The sequence below is a fragment of the Myxine glutinosa genome, chromosome 8 (assembly GCF_964187855.1).
Source record: "Myxine glutinosa chromosome 8, kmMyxGlut1.1, whole genome shotgun sequence".
NCBI lineage: Eukaryota > Metazoa > Chordata > Myxini > Myxiniformes > Myxinidae > Myxine > Myxine glutinosa.
The window spans coordinates 80,686,494-80,705,319 of NC_136268.1; the positions used below are offsets into that span (position 1 = coordinate 80,686,494).

At 49.0% G+C, this 18,826-nt stretch overlaps 1 protein-coding gene across 1 annotated transcript; it reads right to left on the bottom strand.

Annotated features, from left to right (window-relative positions):
- Positions 1–1,281: 1,281 nt before the first annotated feature.
- Positions 1,282–12,654, bottom strand: LOC137414188 (growth/differentiation factor 6-A-like). Its single transcript, XM_078782800.1, has 2 exons — positions 12,439–12,654; positions 1,282–2,675 (listed from the first exon to the last, which is right to left on the bottom strand). Exons 1-2 carry the CDS (start codon positions 12,581–12,583, stop codon positions 1,735–1,737), a joined length of 1,086 nt encoding a protein of 361 aa, XP_078638926.1. The 5' UTR covers positions 12,584–12,654; the 3' UTR covers positions 1,282–1,734.
- Between the last annotated feature and the right edge of the window lie 6,172 nt (positions 12,655–18,826).

Consider the following 18,826-nt stretch of genomic DNA (forward strand, 5'->3'; position numbering starts at 1 on the left):
GCATCATCCATCAGAACACAATGATCAGAGAGCATAACATCATGAGAAATGAGGCAATGCTGGGGAGAATCAGAAACAATAACCAATAAGGTAACTAAATAATGACTGGAGTGGCTCGGACATCTTTTCGACATACCCAACAATCACACCGCAAAAATTAGCCTGGTTAGCTGGCTGCCAACGCCTCGCCAATGAGGCTGGCATAGAAAACGGTGGAGAGACGTGATCTGTAAGGACCTAAAAGATGTGGGGTGCCAGAAGACAGGCGGTATTACATGGCAACCACTTCCAAAGTAAGATGGCACAGCATTTATCATACAGCTGAGAGAATTGGAGAAACGTCAACTATCTGATCAGCCACAAAACCAAGCGGCATGCATGAAAAAGCACAAGTGCATCTCAAAAAGACAAAGACCCATCAGTGAGCAGCAACTAGGTGCTGCACTGTGTCCACAATGCCAAACACGGTGTGCTAGCCATGGAATAGACACATTGAAGATGTCTCAACTTTTGTTCCTCGTAACTGCAGTAACTTACAGAGACAGTGATAGACACACACACACTGCTGATTGATTTATACCAATCAAGAATGACCAACACCAAGAGAGTCCAATACTTGCAAGAACCATGCACCGCAGCTCTGTTGATGCAGGCTCTGGGGACCTAGGTGGACGAGCTTTCGTGGGGCCATTAGCTCTCACGGACCTAGGCCCCAGAGAGCGCTTTTTGTCTTGACGGTCATTTGATCCGCTACTTAGAGCGACCGAGCCTGTAATTTCTCCGACCGCCGCCCCTGTCAATGCGTTTATTTACTTTGGCCCTTTTCAAAGCCGCCCTCGCTTTCCCCCGCGCGATGCTGTTTACTGTCGGACGCTGCACGCCGAGAATTCTCTGCCACGTCGTTCATACAGCCCGTATTTACCATGCACGCACTCCATGCTGCAGTAAAAACCCTTTATAGATCATACATGATGGAGGCTCATAAACTGCCCTCCATATAGGACTTTAGAGAAACAAGTCATACATGCAAGCATATGCTGTAGCTCAATTAGCTTGGACGTCTTAATTAACAGAGACCAAGCATTAATTGAACGGATATTCTTAATTTATACAAAAGAAGAAGTTTAACACCATCGTCTTCAGGTGTCGCACTCAAATGCATGAAAGAGTGGAAAAGTTTACTCGAACCGTGAACTTCAGGTTTGTCACAATGATAGATTATCCTTAAAATTCAGATTTAGATCCATAACGATTTTTCCCTAACCCTGGTGTTCTCTTTGAGGTCCACTATTTCAGATGCAATTCATGCATGATGGTCCAAAAGTTGTCCGTGATTGGTTGCGGCGATGATCAAGTACGGTTATATACAATGACCACAACATTATGTTGAGTGCTACTCGCGTTTCCATTGAGCACCGTTTCCATGCTTGAAGTACAGCCCTCAAAGCCATTAAAAAAACTTCCAAGTGCCTTGCTTTGGGAACATGGGAACAAAATGCTTTCTGGGCACATCGCCAAAGTACTGCTGCTCCAAACCGCTGCTGCAAGTATCCATGGCCAGGTATGGCTACCTGCATCCACATGCCTCCACCACCATATCTTCATACTGTTTGTAGACCACATTGTCTGCCAAGTGCCTTGCTTTGGGAACATGGCATCACAATGCATTCTGGGCACATCGCCAAAGTACTGCTGCTCCAAACCGCTGCTGCAAGTATCCATGGCCAGGTACGGCTACCTGCATCCACAGGCCTCCACCACCATATCTTCATACTGTTTGTAGACCACATTGTTGCCAGAGTCTATGTAAAGGATGCTGATCGGGCTGAGACGTGTGGGCACGCAACAGCTGGGCGGGGTCGTTCCAGGTGCGAGCGAGTTGAGCAAGGTCTGGATAATGGCGTGATTCGTTGGCTCCAGGTGTGAGCGCAAGGGAAAGTCGCACGCACCTTCACACAGGTACGCCTCATAATCTAAAGGAGCAATGATCCAGTCATCCCAGCCGAGTTCCTTGAAATTGACGCGTAATGGTCTCCTTCCGCAACGCTGCAACCGACCGCGACGGCCCTGCACTCCAGCACGCGTTGATCGTTGCTTCCCCGCAGTCCTGCGCCCCCTACGCGGGGAATGTGAGCGATGCAAAAGACGCTGGTGTCGCCGTCTCTCGCGTTGCTGCTGTCGGGCAGGGCCGATTTTCTCACGAATTTTATTGAAGAGGCTATCCGAGCGTCTCCGACCGCGGCTGAATACCACAAGGAGCGCCCTTTGCTGTGGACCTCTGCCCAAGCGACTGAAACCCAGGTCGGCTGCGTCCGCCCATGTCGCCGAGCGTTCGGAGATCGCCTCTAGCTCCAGGCAAACCTCTGAGGATGCTGCACCGTGTCCCGGTGTCCGTAGCAGCAGCGCGTTTCTCACATTGAACACTTCCCACCTCGCCACGCTTGAATCTAGCACATCAACGACGTGTGCATCCACATTTTCTGCAGACCTCTGGATGCCCTCGGGCAAGCAGGGGCAAACACTTAGCTGGTAGACATTGCCATGAGTCGTCAAGATGTCCATGTCACGCGGAGTCCCACGGAGGAGACGTAGTTCAGCTTTTAGAAGCTCATCGTGGCTCGACAGAGTGGAGATGTCAAACACGTACCGCTGGCGGTGACTTGGTCGAGGGCCATCTGCAAAAAAAGGATAAGAGACAGCGTCTTATAGAGAAAATGTAAAGGTGCAGAATGGAACATTCCCATGATTCCATCCTCATTTATAGTTGACACAATGAAAACATGCTGTTTACTTCCAATAAGTATTGCATCTTAAATGCACAAAATGATATTCTGCACGCAAAGTATTTGGGGCAAAGGAACAACCAAGAGCAGTTTAGAATGTGCACAATTCCTGCCCTAAAATATCCATTCATTGTTTAAACATCCTCTTACGTATGCAGCACATGGCTGTGGGTAGCACCATTTGCTGGGGGTACAGATGGGCTGTTGATGCAGTGCCCCCTGTAGGTTAGAGCAGGTATTTGTATTTTGTTCAGGATACAAGGATTTTGGATGCCAGGATGGCCGAGAGGTATTCACACTCGCCTGGGTTTGAATCCTGACCCAGTTATAAACTGCCATCCCGGTGTTTCATAGGGTGATCTATCAATGTGTGTGCCGTCCCTCCGATGGATGTCAAAGCTGGGTGTCTCATCTGCCGGCATTAGTTGGTGGATGTTAATAATCCCACGGTGTCCTCCGCGAAGGGTAGGTGAGCTATCACCGGTACCGGAAGAAATTACAACTTATTGCCCTCACTAATTCTGGGAACGACCCAGTATAACCGTTGCCAATAAATCGCTTTGGCAGTACTGGATCTTCCTTCGAGCACAACACCAGAATACCAATACGTTCAAGGATTTATAAGGAAATTTAACGCAGGATGAACCCATCATGCCGACAGTGCACCAACTTCAGGAACCACCACCCATCTTCACACAAGCTACGTACAAGTGCTGTCACTGTCAATATCCCTGCCTTCAACTACCTCCATTGCTTCTAGGTACCGGTCTAATTCTAACACCTATCGATTTTTTCTGCTGCCACTACCTTTCTAGGGAGACCATTCGATGCATTACTCTCTGACTGAAAGACCCTTCCCTTACTACCATCTTAACTCTCATCTTGTTTAATTTCAGTCTCTGGCCTCTGGTCCTACCACTGTCTATTCTGTTGAAAATCTCGTCTGCACCTTCATTATCTTCAACATCTCCATCAGATCCCCTCGTAATCGCCTCCTTTCCAACGTATAAAGTCATGTCTCCTTAAACCGTTCCCCATAGCTTTGTTGAGCTAGTCCTGGATTCCATCTAGTAGCTCAACGTTGAAGCCTCTCTATGGCAGCTGTCTTTGATCAGACGTGGTGACCAAAACTGAACACTATTCTACACGAGGCCTCATTAAATTTATATGAGCCGCTTTTAGAGACCATTTTTCCCTGCAGAGCAGGGGTTGGCCTTTTTTGGGCATTAAATTTTTAATTTGGGCATTAAAAGGGCCTTCCTCATTAAATTCATATAACGTGTAAAATTACGTCTTTTGCTTTTTATAATTTAACCCCCAACAAATGTAACCGAACACCCCGTTAGATTTACCTATAGCTGGCACTGTGCTGTGGTCTTACCCCCTCGGTATTTATTACCACCCCCAGACCCTTCCCCTATGTGATGCGCTCCAAGATTGCCCCTTGCATCATGTAATCTCCATTTTCATTATTCTTACCGACACCTAGAACCTTACATTTGTTTAGCTCGGTGAGACTGCATCTGCCATTCTATGAAAGCATGGAGATTTTCCTGAATCTGATCACCCACATCTCTTCGTGTTCAAGATTGGTAACATCGAGACATTTGGAAAGCCGATTCTTAATCCCACTGTCAAAATCATTGATCCCTAAGGTACCCTACCACTTGCATCCTCCCAGCACAACATCCTCCCACTCACAGGAGTCACAGCAACTCTTTACTTCCTATCAGTAAGCCAGTTAGCTACCCCACCAGCCACACCGCAAGCCCTCACCTTACCTCCCTTATATGTGATACCTTATTAAATACCTTCCGAAAGTCGAGATATACTACATGCACTGCACTTCCCTCATCCAACCTGTCAAACAGCTTCATAGAATTCCAATAAATTTGTAAAGCATGACCTTCCTTGAGTAAATCCATGCTGACTACCTTTAAATGGTTTGAAATTATTCAAACGGTTCCCTATCCGTTCCTTCCTTAACGTCTGCAACACCTTCCCTACAACTGAAGTCAACCTAACAGTTAACGATTATTCTTTGGATCCTTTCTTAAATAATGGTGTCACATCTGCTACTCTCCAATGCTGCAGCACCTGTCCTGACTCCAATGAGCTGTTAAAGATATCTGCTAACACTACGCTTATCTTCTCTGCCGGTTCGCTCAATTTACTTGGCTGCGTATTTCTAATAGTGCGATGCTGGCGATAGCTTGCTTACTTTTTGCAAAAGACAACACTGGATATTTAATGTCCACCAACTAATCCTGGTAGGTGGAACGCCTAGTTTAACATCCATCCAAGGGAAGGAACACACATTGAAGTGTCGGCCTGCATGTGAAAGCACCACGATGACAGTTTGTAGCTGGGTCGGGATTTGATCCCAGGCTAGACAGTTCAGAGGTGAGTGCGCAACTGTTTGAATATCTAAAAGATCTAAATCATCAATTCATATAACATGTATGTTTGAATTTATTACATTTTTACATTGTGCTTATGTGTATGGCGTAAGGGTAGAATTAGACGATGTTCAGAAAAGTTTGCGTGTACCTGAACACACACACACACACACACACACACACACACACACACACACGAGGTGCAGTTTAATAAGTTGAGAGTTATACATTTAAGTTTAGTACCTGCTCTGATAAGAGCCATGTGAGTAGCCTCTAAATCATGTACTATCTTGCTCATCCATGAGCCTAGATTTTATAAACGAGTAAAAGGCATCCACAATCCACATCCATCCTTGACCATGTTGTGGAATGTCGGCCGAGGCCCTCTTTAGGTTTTCTTCCTTCGCGGTGGGCCGAGGCTCTCTTTTGGTTTCTCACATTTTCACCATTATTCACTTTTAAATTTGTTTTCTCCACAACCACTTGAGCGATTCACGCAAAACATTCAACAAAGGAGCGCCTACCCTTGGAGATTTCTTTTTAAAACAAAGTAACATAATTGGATGGAAAATGCGGCTGGCATTCCAAAAAAAGATATCCGTTTGTGCAGGCAGGGGTTGCAGGGTGTTTCACATATCAGGAATAAACGGCCTCGAATTCGCTTCGCTCGGCCTCATTCAAAATAAAATTCAGGTGTCTCCATTACCTTTTCCCATTCTCACGAATGCTCAGAACAGGGTTTTTTCAGCAAATGTCTACACACTTTTGGAGGACATTTGATAGAAGTATATGGCTCTCAGTATGACTTTATTGTGGATAGACTTCGAGGAGAAGAGGATTATCGGACCTCTTTAGGAACATGGACCACCCTGATGAACTTGTGGCCCTAGGTAATGCCTAAAAGTACATTTTTGGGCACTTTGTGATATTTCATTTTTGGAACTTGTTAATGTTGTCATAAACATGACTCACGACACAGGATTAACCACACATATACACACATAGTTCATGTACCCCAAGGCAGGTTGAAATGCTGAGGCTCATTTTTACCCTGTTTCCCTTTTGTAAGGAGGTGATGGGGGTGGTGAAGTCGATGTTCCCAAAATTTAGGTTCATCTGTCTGGTACGTTCATTGCACTGAAATATAAAAGAGATGTCGGAGTTCGCTTGCTTGTAGATTCAAGAGAAACGGGAACTAACGATTAATGTACAAATCTTCAGAAAACGACAAAATAATCGTTTGACCCGATTCAATCTACCATTGGAGGAGCTTGCCATTTTGTTGGAAGACCTCGACTTCCTTCAATCGGTCAACACTTGGCAAGGCTGGTGATTCGATCACTAGCTCAACACTTTCATTACTGTCATAGAGGCCTATTTTTGTGAAAGACACTGTGGGATCTTTAATGTCTAGAATCTAGATTACTGCAGATGGGGTAGATAGTTGACTTAAGCCTCATGGTCGCTATTAAAGATGGCAAGCTCCACAATGGAGTCTTACACCCACTTGCAAATTAGGGTTAACGAATGCCCTCGAAGGCAGTTTTAGTCAAATTCAGTTTCAATGGGGTTAAAATTCAGATCATACAACTCAGAGACCACCAGGCTCTCCTCTTGGTCCCAACAACGTGACCACGATGCGACTCAAGACTTCAATTTTTTTTCTTATCAAGTCCGGTACTCAAATATGGTTGAACCTCTCCGTCAATACACTAGTGTTAAGCAGACCCATTCCCTCTTTTCCTCTTCTCTCCCCATTGCCCCCCCTGTACCTTGTTTCTCCCTTCTACCTCCTATTTGTTTAATTATATATACTAGTGGGGTTACCCGTGGGAATCCCACGGGCATGGAGGTGTATCGTTGCAATCGGTACAGCCGTTTTTGTGGTACCCGGGACAATAACGTTAGGCGGGAGTCCAAACCTGAAAATGCTGGAGACCAATGCTGAAATTGGAAAAACAATATAGCCTCTTTTACTCCAGGGGGTCCCAGGATTACCCACCCAAAATTTCGTTGCGATCGGTTCAGCCGTTTTTGCGGTACCTGGTAACGGACGGACAGACAGACAGACGGACGGACCGACAGACAGACGGACGGACATTTGGTGAATAATAGTGATATATATATATATGTAATTTTTTTAAATTACCCATCATTCGAAAGGGCGTACGTAATAAATTGATTCCTCCCTGATAATAAATGACGATGAGCACGCTTTGCTCTCAACTTATGGCGCCGGTGTGAGATGTACCATATTCTTTGTTTTCCGAGAGTCGTTATGTGTACGTATTATGAACATTTAAGCTGATGTGAAATCTACGGTGAAGTTCACGTAAGATTATGAAAGGCACAGTGGGTAATTATAGAAATGGTTGCCCTGGTTCAGAGCTACCTTGAGATGGAGTAGCGACCTCTCCGGAGGGGAAAATCCCCAGCTAAGTCAACGTTTGCGACTAATCGAGGGCACCCTGATAATCCCCTCCCCCTCCATACCCCCCACCACCCATCACAAGAGGGTGCATAGGAACAACAATGCAGGTCGTAATGTTATAATACATCCAATCAGATGCCCACTGCACAAGACCTCCTTAAAACGTGAACATTTTAAGTATCGAGGCAGAGATCAATTATTGACAAAATATTTCACATTTTCGCCAACATTTTAATTACCATTGTGTACAATGAGAATACAACGTCATCTTCTGCTCGTTTCAATCGCAATTTGGGAACGTCATGCCAATAATGTTCGACGCATAAATAATATAAATGCCATTATTATATCATGATTGATGATGCATCGTGAATGGAGTCGATAAAAATCCATAAATAGTCGATGTTAAGCAAGGGGCTCGTTACGAGGTTTACACCGACGACAAATTTTTAATTAAATTTAAATTTCGAAGGATAAACCCGTTAAAAGTGTTACTGATAGACCACGTGATAAAGTACATTTTAATTTAATATTTGTTGAACTGGGGGGTCGTTGATGGGGAAGACGAGGAGTGGAGGGTGAGGATTGATTATATGGTTTGTCCGAGTGGGAATTCGCCTTATCTTTGGGGTTTGTGAGCTTCTCTGTCAATTGCGCACTTACCTTCAGGATGTCTAGTCTGGGTGGGTTCGATCCCTGTTGCATTGATGACTGATGCTCTGCAGGTAGAGCGTTGTATCGCAAAGCGTTCCGTCGCTTGGATTGGATGGACGTTAAACCGGGTGTCCCGTCTACCGTCTACATTTGGCGGACTTTAACGTTTTCATTCGTATTAGCATGTCGGCAGAGCAATATAAAACGTTTAACACACAAACACACACAGTTATGTTCACTCAAGTCCAATGTGACCCCATAACACGTCGGGAAATTTTAATCATGGAAATGCGACTTTCTTTTTATCTCTGACGTTTAAACCTTCAATTGACGTCATACTTATAGGATCATTGAAAAGCGTTATTCGAGGAAACCCTGAATCCATCCATGGTCCTACCTGTTCATGTACGTTTTGTGGAATGCTCATTCATCGTTAACTTCGCAACACCATGTTTACCTGTATCTGTACCTTTCTCACTCTTTCATGAACCGACACTTGATCCCAAGCCCAACAAATCAAATTAGTAGCGATTTTCAGCGATCAAATACTTTTATAAACGGAGAACGTAAATAAGCGTAAATAATGACCACGCGATTGTTATAAGGCATAGTTTTAGTAATAATTATATACATAAGACTCAAACATTGTGGAGATTGACATTTATTGAAATAACGAGCATGGAGCGGAGTTTCCACGGATTCGCCGGATATTCCGTTATTCCACAAACCCCGTGGCACTCCATAGCGCACCGAGCCGGCCGATCCATGGCGCACAGAGCCGGCCGCTCCATGGCGCACCGAGCCGGCCGCTCCATGGCGCACAGAGCCAGCCACTCCATGGCGCACCGAGCTGGCCGCTCCATGGCGCAACAAGCCGGCCGCTCCATGGCGCACCTAGCCGGCCGTTCCATGGCGCACCGAGCCGGCTGCTCCATGGCGCACAGAGACGGCCGCTCCATGTCGCACCGAGCCGGCCGCTCCATGGCGCACCGACCGAACCGGCCGCTCCATGGCGCACCGAGCCGGCCGCTCCATGGCGCACCGAGCCGGCCGCTCCATGGCGCACCGAGCCGGCCGCTCCATGGCGCACCGAGCCGGCCGCTCCATGGCGCACCGAGCCGGCCGCTCCATGGCGCACCGAGCCGGCCGCCCCATGGCGCACCGAGCCGGCCGCTCCATGGCGCACCGAGCCGGCCGCTCCATGGCGAACCGATCCGGTCGATCCATGGTGCACTGCACCAAACATTACATGGCGCACCGCACCAAACACTCCATGGTGCGCCGCACCAAACACTCCATGGTGCGCCACACCAAACACTCCATGGTGCGCCACACCAAACACTCCATGGTGCGCCACACCAAACACTCCATGGTGCGCCACACCAAACACTCCATGGTGCGCCACACCAAACACTCCATGGTGCACTGCACCAAACACTCAATGATGCGCCACACCAAACACTCCATGGTGCGCTGCGCCGAATACTCCATGGCGCACTGCGCCAAACACTGCAGGGCCACCCATACTGACTGCTCAATGGTGTCCCTCACGGACAGCCCCATTGCGCACCACAGAAATCACTCCATGGCAGACCACGAGAATCACTCGTTGACACACAGCAGGAATCGATCATTGGTGCACTGTAACAATCGCTTGTTGGCACACCCCATTGATCAATCTTTGGCACACAGGTGTAATTGATCCTTGTCGCAACAAAGAGAATTACCCAATGGCGCACCATGAGAATCGCTCCATGGCAGACCACGTGAATCGCTCCACGGAAGACCACGTGAATCGCTCCATGGAAGACCACGTGAATCGTCCATGGCAGACCACATGAATCGCTCAATGGCAAACCACATGAATTGCTCAATGGCAGACCACATGAATCGCTCCATGGCAGACCAGAAGAATCACTCCATGGTGGAAAACGTAAGTCACTCCATGGCAGACCACATGCATCGCTCAATGACAGACCACATGAATCACTCCATGGCAGACCACATGAATCACCCCATGGCAGACCACATGAATCGCTCCATGGCAGACCACAAGAATCGCTCCATGGTGGACAACGCAAGTCACTCCATGGCTGACCATGCAGATCGCTCCATGGAAGACCACATGAATCGCTCTATGGCACACCACGTGAAACGCTCCATGGCAGACCACAAAAATCGCTCCATGGCAGACCACACAAATCGCTCCATGGCATACCACGTGACTCGCTCCACGGCAGACAATGAGAATCGCTCCACGGCTGACGAGAATCGCTGCATTGCTTTTCACCTGAATGGCTCCATGACAGACCACGTGAATCGCTCCATGGTGGACCATGCGAATCACTCCATGGTGGACCACGTGAATCTCTCCATGGCGGACCATGTGAATCACTCCATGGTGGACCACACGAATTGCTCCATGGAAGACCAGGTGAATCACTCCATGGTGGTCACGTGAATCACTCATGGTGGACCACGTGAATCACTCATGGTGGACCACGTGAATCACTCCATGGTGGACCATGTGAATCACTCCATGGTGGACCACGTGAATCACTCCTTGGAAGACCAGGTGAATCACTCCATGGAAGACCATGTAAATTGCTCCATGGTGGACCACGTGAATTGCTCCATGGAAGACCACGTGAATCACTCCATAGTGGATCACGTGAATCGCTCCATGGAAGAACACGTAAATCATTCAATGGAAGACCACGTGAATCACTCCATGGCAGACCACGTGAATCACTCCATGGAAGACCACGTGAATCACTCCATGGTGGACCATGTGAATCACTCATGGTGGACCACATGAATCACTCCATGGTGGACCATGTGAATCACTCCATGGTGGACCACGTGAATCACTCCATGGAAGACCATGTGAATTGCTCCATGGTGGACCACGTGAATTGCTCCATGGAAGACCACGTGAATCACTCCATGGTGGATCACTTGAATCGCTCCATGGAAGACCACGTAAATCATTCCATGGAAGACCACGTGAATCGCTCCATGGCGGATTACGTGAATCACTCCATGGTAGACCACGTGAATCACTCCATGGTGGACCACGTGAATCGCTCAATGGTGGACCACGTGAATCACTCCATGGTGGACCATGTGAATCACTCCATGGTGGACCACGTGAATCACTCCATGGTGGACCGCGTGAATCACTCCATGGTGGACCACGTGAATCACTCCATGGTGGACCACGTGAATCACTCCATGGTGGACCACGTGAATCACTCCATGGTGAACCCCGCGAATCGCTCCATAGAGGACAACATGAATCGCTCCATGGAAGACCACGTGAATCGCTTTATGGAAGACCACGTGAATCACTCCATGGTGGACCACGTGAATCACTCCGTGGAAGACCACGTGAATCACTCATGGTGGACCACGTGAATCACTCATGGTGGACCATGTGAATTGCTCCATGGTGGACCACGTGAATTGCTCCATGGAAGACCACGTGAATCACTCCATGGTGGACCACGTAAATCGCTCAATGGTGGACCACGTGAATCACTCCATGGTGAACCATGTGAATCACTCCATGGTGGACCGCGTGAACCACTCCATGGTGGACCATGTGAATCACTCCACGGTGGACCACGTGAATCACTCCATGGTGAACCCCGCGAATCACTCCATGGTGGACCACTGAATCACTCCATGGTGGACCCCGCGAATTACTCCATGGTGGACCACGTCAATCGCTCCATGGTGGACCACGTCAATCGCTCCATGGTGGACCACGTGAATCACTCCATGGTGGACCACGTGAATCACTCCATGGTGGACCGCGTGAATCACTCCATCGTGGACCCCACGAATCACTCCATGGTGGACCACGTGAATCACTCCATGGTGGACCCCGCGGAATCACTCCATGGTGGACCACGTGAATCACTCCATGGTGGACCCCGCGGAATCACTCCATGGTGGACCACGTGAATCACTCCATGGTGGACCACATGAATCACTCCATGGTGGACCCCGCGAATCACTCCATGGTGGACCCCGCGAATCACTCCATGGTTGACGACGAGAATCACTCCATGACAGACCACGTGAATTGAATTGCTTCATGGTAGACCACGTGGTATTACATACTGAATCTGTGTGACAGTGGGTGCGTGGATTAATTATTACTCACCCTGTCCCCTGTCGAGGAAAGCGGTCACAGTGTTGGGTTCACGCTGCCGGGCGAGCGAGTTGCGGTGCCGCGGTCTCTCTGCGAGGGACAACGTGCGGTAAAGGGAGAGCATGTATTCGGGGAGAAACAGCGATGCGTTGCCCATGGCTCGCGGGGACGTTGCCAGGCAAGCTGAACGCGCGGCTCCGTGGGAATCTCCTGGAAGAGCCGGAGGTACCCAGGGCAGAAAATCCGTTCGCAGGCCGGGCGGGAGATGCGCAGCAGTGCTTGGCCAAGTTACGAGCCATGAGAAAACGAGGACGATTAAAGCGGCTGGTCCTCTCGCGTCCATTGCCAGAGAGGCTCGTGAAACGCCAGGGGAGGGGCGGGTATGGAGGAAGGGAGGGAGGACAAAAGCAATTGTCGAGTCCCTCTCTCACGGCGCCGTGCTCTATTTGCTGCCTTTCGACTCCAGCAGGAGAGCAAGAAGCCAGGGACGCACTTTGACGGGAGGAGGGGGGGGGGGGGAGTTTGGTTGTGAGGGGTTTGCTCAGTTCGGGAAAAGAGAAGGGGGAAGGGAGGGGACGATGATTGGAACCTGGATGCTAATTGCATCAAAAGTTCGCACATTCAGGTACACCTGTTGTCCGGGTAAAAGTTCCTGCAATGAACGTATATTTCTCACCATCAGTTGTCTGTTTGTATGTCGGCTTAATGTATATGTATCTATATATCTATATGTGTACATATATATATATATATATATATATATATATATATATATATATATATATATATATATGTATGTATATATATATATATATATATATATTGTTACGGATCTCCACGTCGGCCTTTTTCCCCTTAAGAAGGGGGGATTAATCCCCTTGTCTATGACTGACCGACGTGAGTCCTGAAGTCCCAACGCTCCTTCCGGTCGGGAGCAGCCAGGGTATTTGGTCTATGAAAAGTCCCAAGGACCTGAGTGCCACTCCTGACCGCGAAGCAGGGGAGGGACTCCCCTGCTCGAACCCCGGTTTTAGATGGTCTAGTTGCCGAGCGGTTTTTAGCAACCCGAAGTTCGAGTCATTAGCATTCACTAACCCGATTCCGAAACGTTGGCCAAAATCGCGCCACAGGTGTTCAATGTGGAAACCTCAAAGACGAACGGATGTGAAGAAGAAGAAGACAAAAGTAGGAAGAACAAATATGATTTATTACTAACTATTATGTACAAGACCAAAAGAACCAAGGAGAAGGAAAGATACGAAAATAAAGACAGAAGGATGGAAGGACCAGAAGACACAGTGCAATATTAACTTACCTATACAAACTTACTTATGCCCCAGGACAAGACACACAAAACAGACTACAGGCAGACTTACACGAATGGGGAATGAAGGCAGGAACTAATGGCTGGAAGGAGAGGAAGGTTCAGTTGGAGCAGGAGAATGGTCGGGCCGGGAGTGAGCAGCCGCCGCCCCTCCGCACTCAGGTCCACACGGCCGGGATGCTCGCAGCAACACGTCGGAGCTTGTTGTGGCAAGGCTGGTTGGAACAGCGTCTCCTTTCCCAGAGCTCTCAATTCGGGCTCCTTCAACTCTCTGGCTCCCTCAATGACTTCGTCCTTCACCTCTTTCACCAAGCAGTCCCTCACTGAACTCTTGCGCGCATCTCTCTCCCTCAATCATCTCTGGTGGGGGCGTCGCGTGACGGGTTATATAGGCCACACCCTCGAATCTCCGCGAACCTCCCCGATCGTTCTTTCTCCGCCCTCTCAAGCCAAAACCCCTCGTGCTTGATTGGTCGGCAAGGGTTGGCTCACTCCTCCTTCCGATGACGAGGGCGGAGACACGCCTTTCTTCTCCGAACCGACCGCATGTTCAATGGAGGGCGAATGCAGTTGGCAATTGCGGACAAATGGGGAATTGAATGGGGATCTATCTTATTTGAATTCGGTGCAATGTAGAGTCAACTAATGGGAAACACAACCTTAAACTAATACACATAATAAAGAAATAACTATTTAGAAGGGTATATGATTTGCTACGTGTATGTATATGGACTAACTAAGAGGACGACCTTTGACCTTTACACACAAAACGGAGATATTTACAAGAATTCATTACACTTACAGAGGGTGATATTTACAACAATTACACATGAATCTCAAATCCGTAACACTGCACCCTCATCCTCCAGGCATGTTCTCGGGCCTATAAAACTTTAACTTTGCGTGACACGTAGGTGTAGTTCCCTCTACCTTTAACCTGAACCTGAGTGTGACAGTTTTAAAACACAAATAAGTATGTCCCCCTGCTGCATTGCACCCTGCCTAACCGATTTACGCCCACAGATAACCGAATTGCGGAATTGTCTTCAAACTATACATGAACGGTGGGGAGCATTATTTACAAGTGACGCTAATTGGACTATTTACAAAACGCAACCCAGGACCTGCGATTGTTCTTTTGGGGGGGGGGTGGTGGGGGGGGGGGGGGAGACAGCCTGCGCTGCATCGACGCACCAGCACCAACAAAGAGCACCATAAATGCACCAGAGTGCACAATCACCACAGTTCAAACAAAAGTAAACAAACCCCTGCTGGTGGTCTTGCTCTTTGGCTCCCTCTGCTGGCCATTAATCTTCCTGATGTTGTCAACTTGTTCTTCTTGCTGGTGGCCTATTTGGACATAATAAAAAGCACAAAACGTGTCCACTTTTTATTTATGACCCACAGGGGCCGACTAGGGGTGGTTCACCTGTGTGGCATAGGTGCCACGTCACCGAGGTCCGCAAGCAAGATCCTGGGCCATCGTGGCCGGTTCCAGCAGAGGGGCCATGCCCAAACCCGTGGGGTCCATGAGTGGTGCTCAGCCACAGACATGTGGTCCATAATTGGTGCATCGATGCAAGCAGCTGGTTGCGGGGGTTCGGGCACACAATGGCGGACTCCCGCACGCTCCCCTCGGTGCCCAGAGAGCACGATCCATGGGTCGGGGAAGGAAGACAGAGAGGGCAGGTTAGCGAGGGGAAAGGTCACAAGGGTACACATCAATAAAGGCAATGCAAGGTGAGGTGCGCCTGGAGATCGAGTGGAGAAAAGCTCGTCCCTACCGTACGTCACCCCCCCCCCCCCTGTTACCTACTCTACCCTTGCCCTTACCCCATATGTACACAAAAAATCTACATATTACCAAATCCGTCACTACCGTCTCGTCTTCCCCATATTTCCCCTATACCAAATTCGTCACAATCCCACTAATCCAAAATTTGCCATCACCAATTCATCATCAATCCTCATAAGGAGGGAGATATGGAACAACAACACAATGTCACACCCACGTCATGATGCGTCTCACAATCCAAAACATTTGCACAAAAAAATAATAAAAACATGGCATGGTGTGGAGTTTTGTCACTTCAGGTGAGTGGATGTAGATGGTGCAAGGAGATTTCCATCCTATCTACCCTCTAAATGACATTAACACACTTTACACTACCGGGGTCTTTCCCTGCCAATCCATTGGCAATCTTACTCTATGCGGTTTTAAGAACCAAATTCCCATTGACCAAACTGTGGTGCTTCATCAATTTGGGGTCTCACTCTCCCGATTCAACTCCCTGTGCCTTTGCACAATTTCAGGACTGGGTCGTGTGGCTCTCCCAGCAGGTCTACCCACCTGCACACCTCCACCACTGCAGTTGCCTCCGAGCTTACCTGCTCCTTACCCTAACCTATCTACCTGGGGAAGGCCCTCTGGCGCTCTCCCCACTCGGTGCTCTCTCTGGCACTGGGCTACCCGGGTCCGTCCTCCGGATCCTCGGGCCCCATCCACAACTCTAACGGCTCCCAGAGCCCACCTGCGGCCTCACCTGGTCGACATCCTCACAGTGGTGGAGTGCCCATTCAACTACACATACTAACAGGCCACACACCCAGCCATTTCCACGTCACTAATGCACCCATCCAAACACCATTCTTCCACACGCACCACAGATGCCAATATCCAACCACAATTTACCTACTCCCTCTACCTAACTCTTAAACTACCCTCCCCGGGTGTTCGTGATGGGGTCCATCCTCCCCATCCACTGCCTTCGCACCATCCACTCCACTCCACAGTTTCCACCATACTCACTCCACACCATCCATTGCACACTCCATGTATTCCATACTCCATGTATTCCACACAACCATTTTCCATGCACCTGTATTTGCACACCTGTGCCATCACTCCTGGTGCTTCCTGCACCCTCCTTCCTCCAGGACCATTTGCTCAACACAACACTCAATCACTATTACTCACTCATACACTGCTCCATACACCTATTCACTTGCACACCTGTGCAATCACACCTGGTGCCTCCTGCACCCTCCTTCCTCCAGGCTTCCTCAATCATTCAATACAATGCACAACCACAATTTTTCCTCATACGCTGCTTCATACATTTTCGATTCTCAAACACACGGCATCATCTGATCTACCTGGTTTCCTTCTAGCTTGGTGCTCCCCATCTTCCCTTTAAACTAAGCACATCCCACGTCATTAACATCCATTCTAACCTCTCTATGTCCCCGACTACCTGTCCAGTATCGCTACTTAAATCTACAGTTACCTATGGTCATCTCTAGGTCCCTATACACTATCCTAACCCTCCCTTGGTGAGCCTACACTGCCATAAACCCCATAAAACTATTGCTCATGTGCCCCATTGTGAGGGATGGCAGAGTTGCCATCCCACCACATCGGGCATCTTCTACTATCATTATCAATTTGGTCCATCCAATTCCAGCCAATCACAAATTTTCCAATTACAGATTCCCTATCCCTACCAAATGTCCTTTCACTGGAGCCTCGGTGCGTCTTTACATTATTACACAGCTCAGCTCTGCACAGCCGAGCAATGAATTCGGGTGGTTTGGTCGCCTGCAGTCTGAGTCCGTCCGGCATTCATGATTCTGAGGAGGAGGCTTCGTTGGGGCGAGATTCCACGCACCATCTCGGCGCGGGTCCTTGCGGCCTCCGGCCCGATGGCTCAATCTCACCCGGTCGGAACCCCGCCCCCGCCACCAGGGGGCACCATTCCGATCCCTCCGACCTGGCCCCCCTCCCCCGGAATCTCGCCGCTCTGACACGGCACCGACCATTCAGTGCGGGACCCGGCCTGATTCGTGCGTGACGCTCCGAAGAGCGACGCGCTTACGGTCCCGGCCGGTCCTCGCTGCAAACAAAACGCACCACGCACGGAGTGCTCGCCTCGGCTATCCGTCGCCCTAAACGCTGCCCCGTTTAACGTCGATGCCTTACTCGCTTGCTCACACGCACACGCGACCCTTTTCACACTCACCAAACCCGGCGTCCCAACGCCGCTCATATATCCCACACACTTTGTCACAGCACTCGCTCGTGCATTCTCCCCTCGCACAAACTCAGGTCTACTCATAACGCTCACATACTCTTTTGTGCACTCATCCTCACTTTCACACACTGTTTCCCACTCACCCTCACTTTCCCACTCTGTTGTGCACTCATCCTCACTTTCACACTCTGTTGTGCACTCATCCTCACTTCCACACTGTTGTGCACTCATCCTCACTTTCACACTCTGTTGTGCACTCATCCTCACTTTCACACTCTGTTGTGCACTCATCCTCACTTTCAGTTATACACTCGCGCTCCGACGCTATTCGTACATGCGCACCGTTCACCTTCACACACCTTTTCTTCACACGCGCGCCATTCGCTTTAACACAGCACACAAAGGACCTTCCACGAACGCCTGGGTGCTTTCGCGATCCCAAGCGCACGAAAAATCCTTTTGTGCCATATACAGTCCGACTCACCTGGGCGCTTCCCCTTCCTCGTTCCTTCACCACCTGCAAACTTTCATTTTGGTTACTAAGCACAGCATCGTGATGTGAGCAGGGACTTTGCACATTTTCCTTCTTTCCCTGCCGCGAGTGCTTTTCTAAGTCCCGGTCTTTTCAATTTCAATGCCCACTACTTTTTCTTTGACGACCGCTGGCTTATTAAAATTCCCTCTACCTCAGCGGTCGCTGGCTGCCCCATACCCCGGGTCGCGATATCTATACCCGTCATTTTACCCGCGCTTTGCTCCGCTTCGCTCAACCAGCGCTTCTCGATCCGCGTTACCTCGTCGTGCACCCTTGGGACCCTCTCGCCCATCCTGCGGTCAACCTCCCTCTCAGCTTCCCCTACCTCGTATGCGGCTCTGTCCCTCGCCAGTCCCTCAGTTATTTCTTTAATTTGGTTTCCCAATTGCTCCCCTTGGATATCTATTTTACCATTCATTTTATTCATGCCAATATTCACTTCCCGAATTTCTTTGGTGGACTTGTCATTCATTTGCCTGATTTCCGACATGAATTGTGCCATTAACGCTT

Bases quoted from the DNA above. Each gene is read 5' to 3' on its own strand.
- LOC137414188 (XM_078782800.1), bottom strand. From the start codon at position 12,583: ATGGGCAACGCATCGCTGTTTCTCCCCGAATACATGCTCTCCCTTTAC. The intron at 2,676-12,438 runs GTGAGTAATAAT...CTTTTTTTGCAG, and splicing joins TTTCCTCGACAGGGGACAGG to ATGGCCCTCGACCAAGTCAC.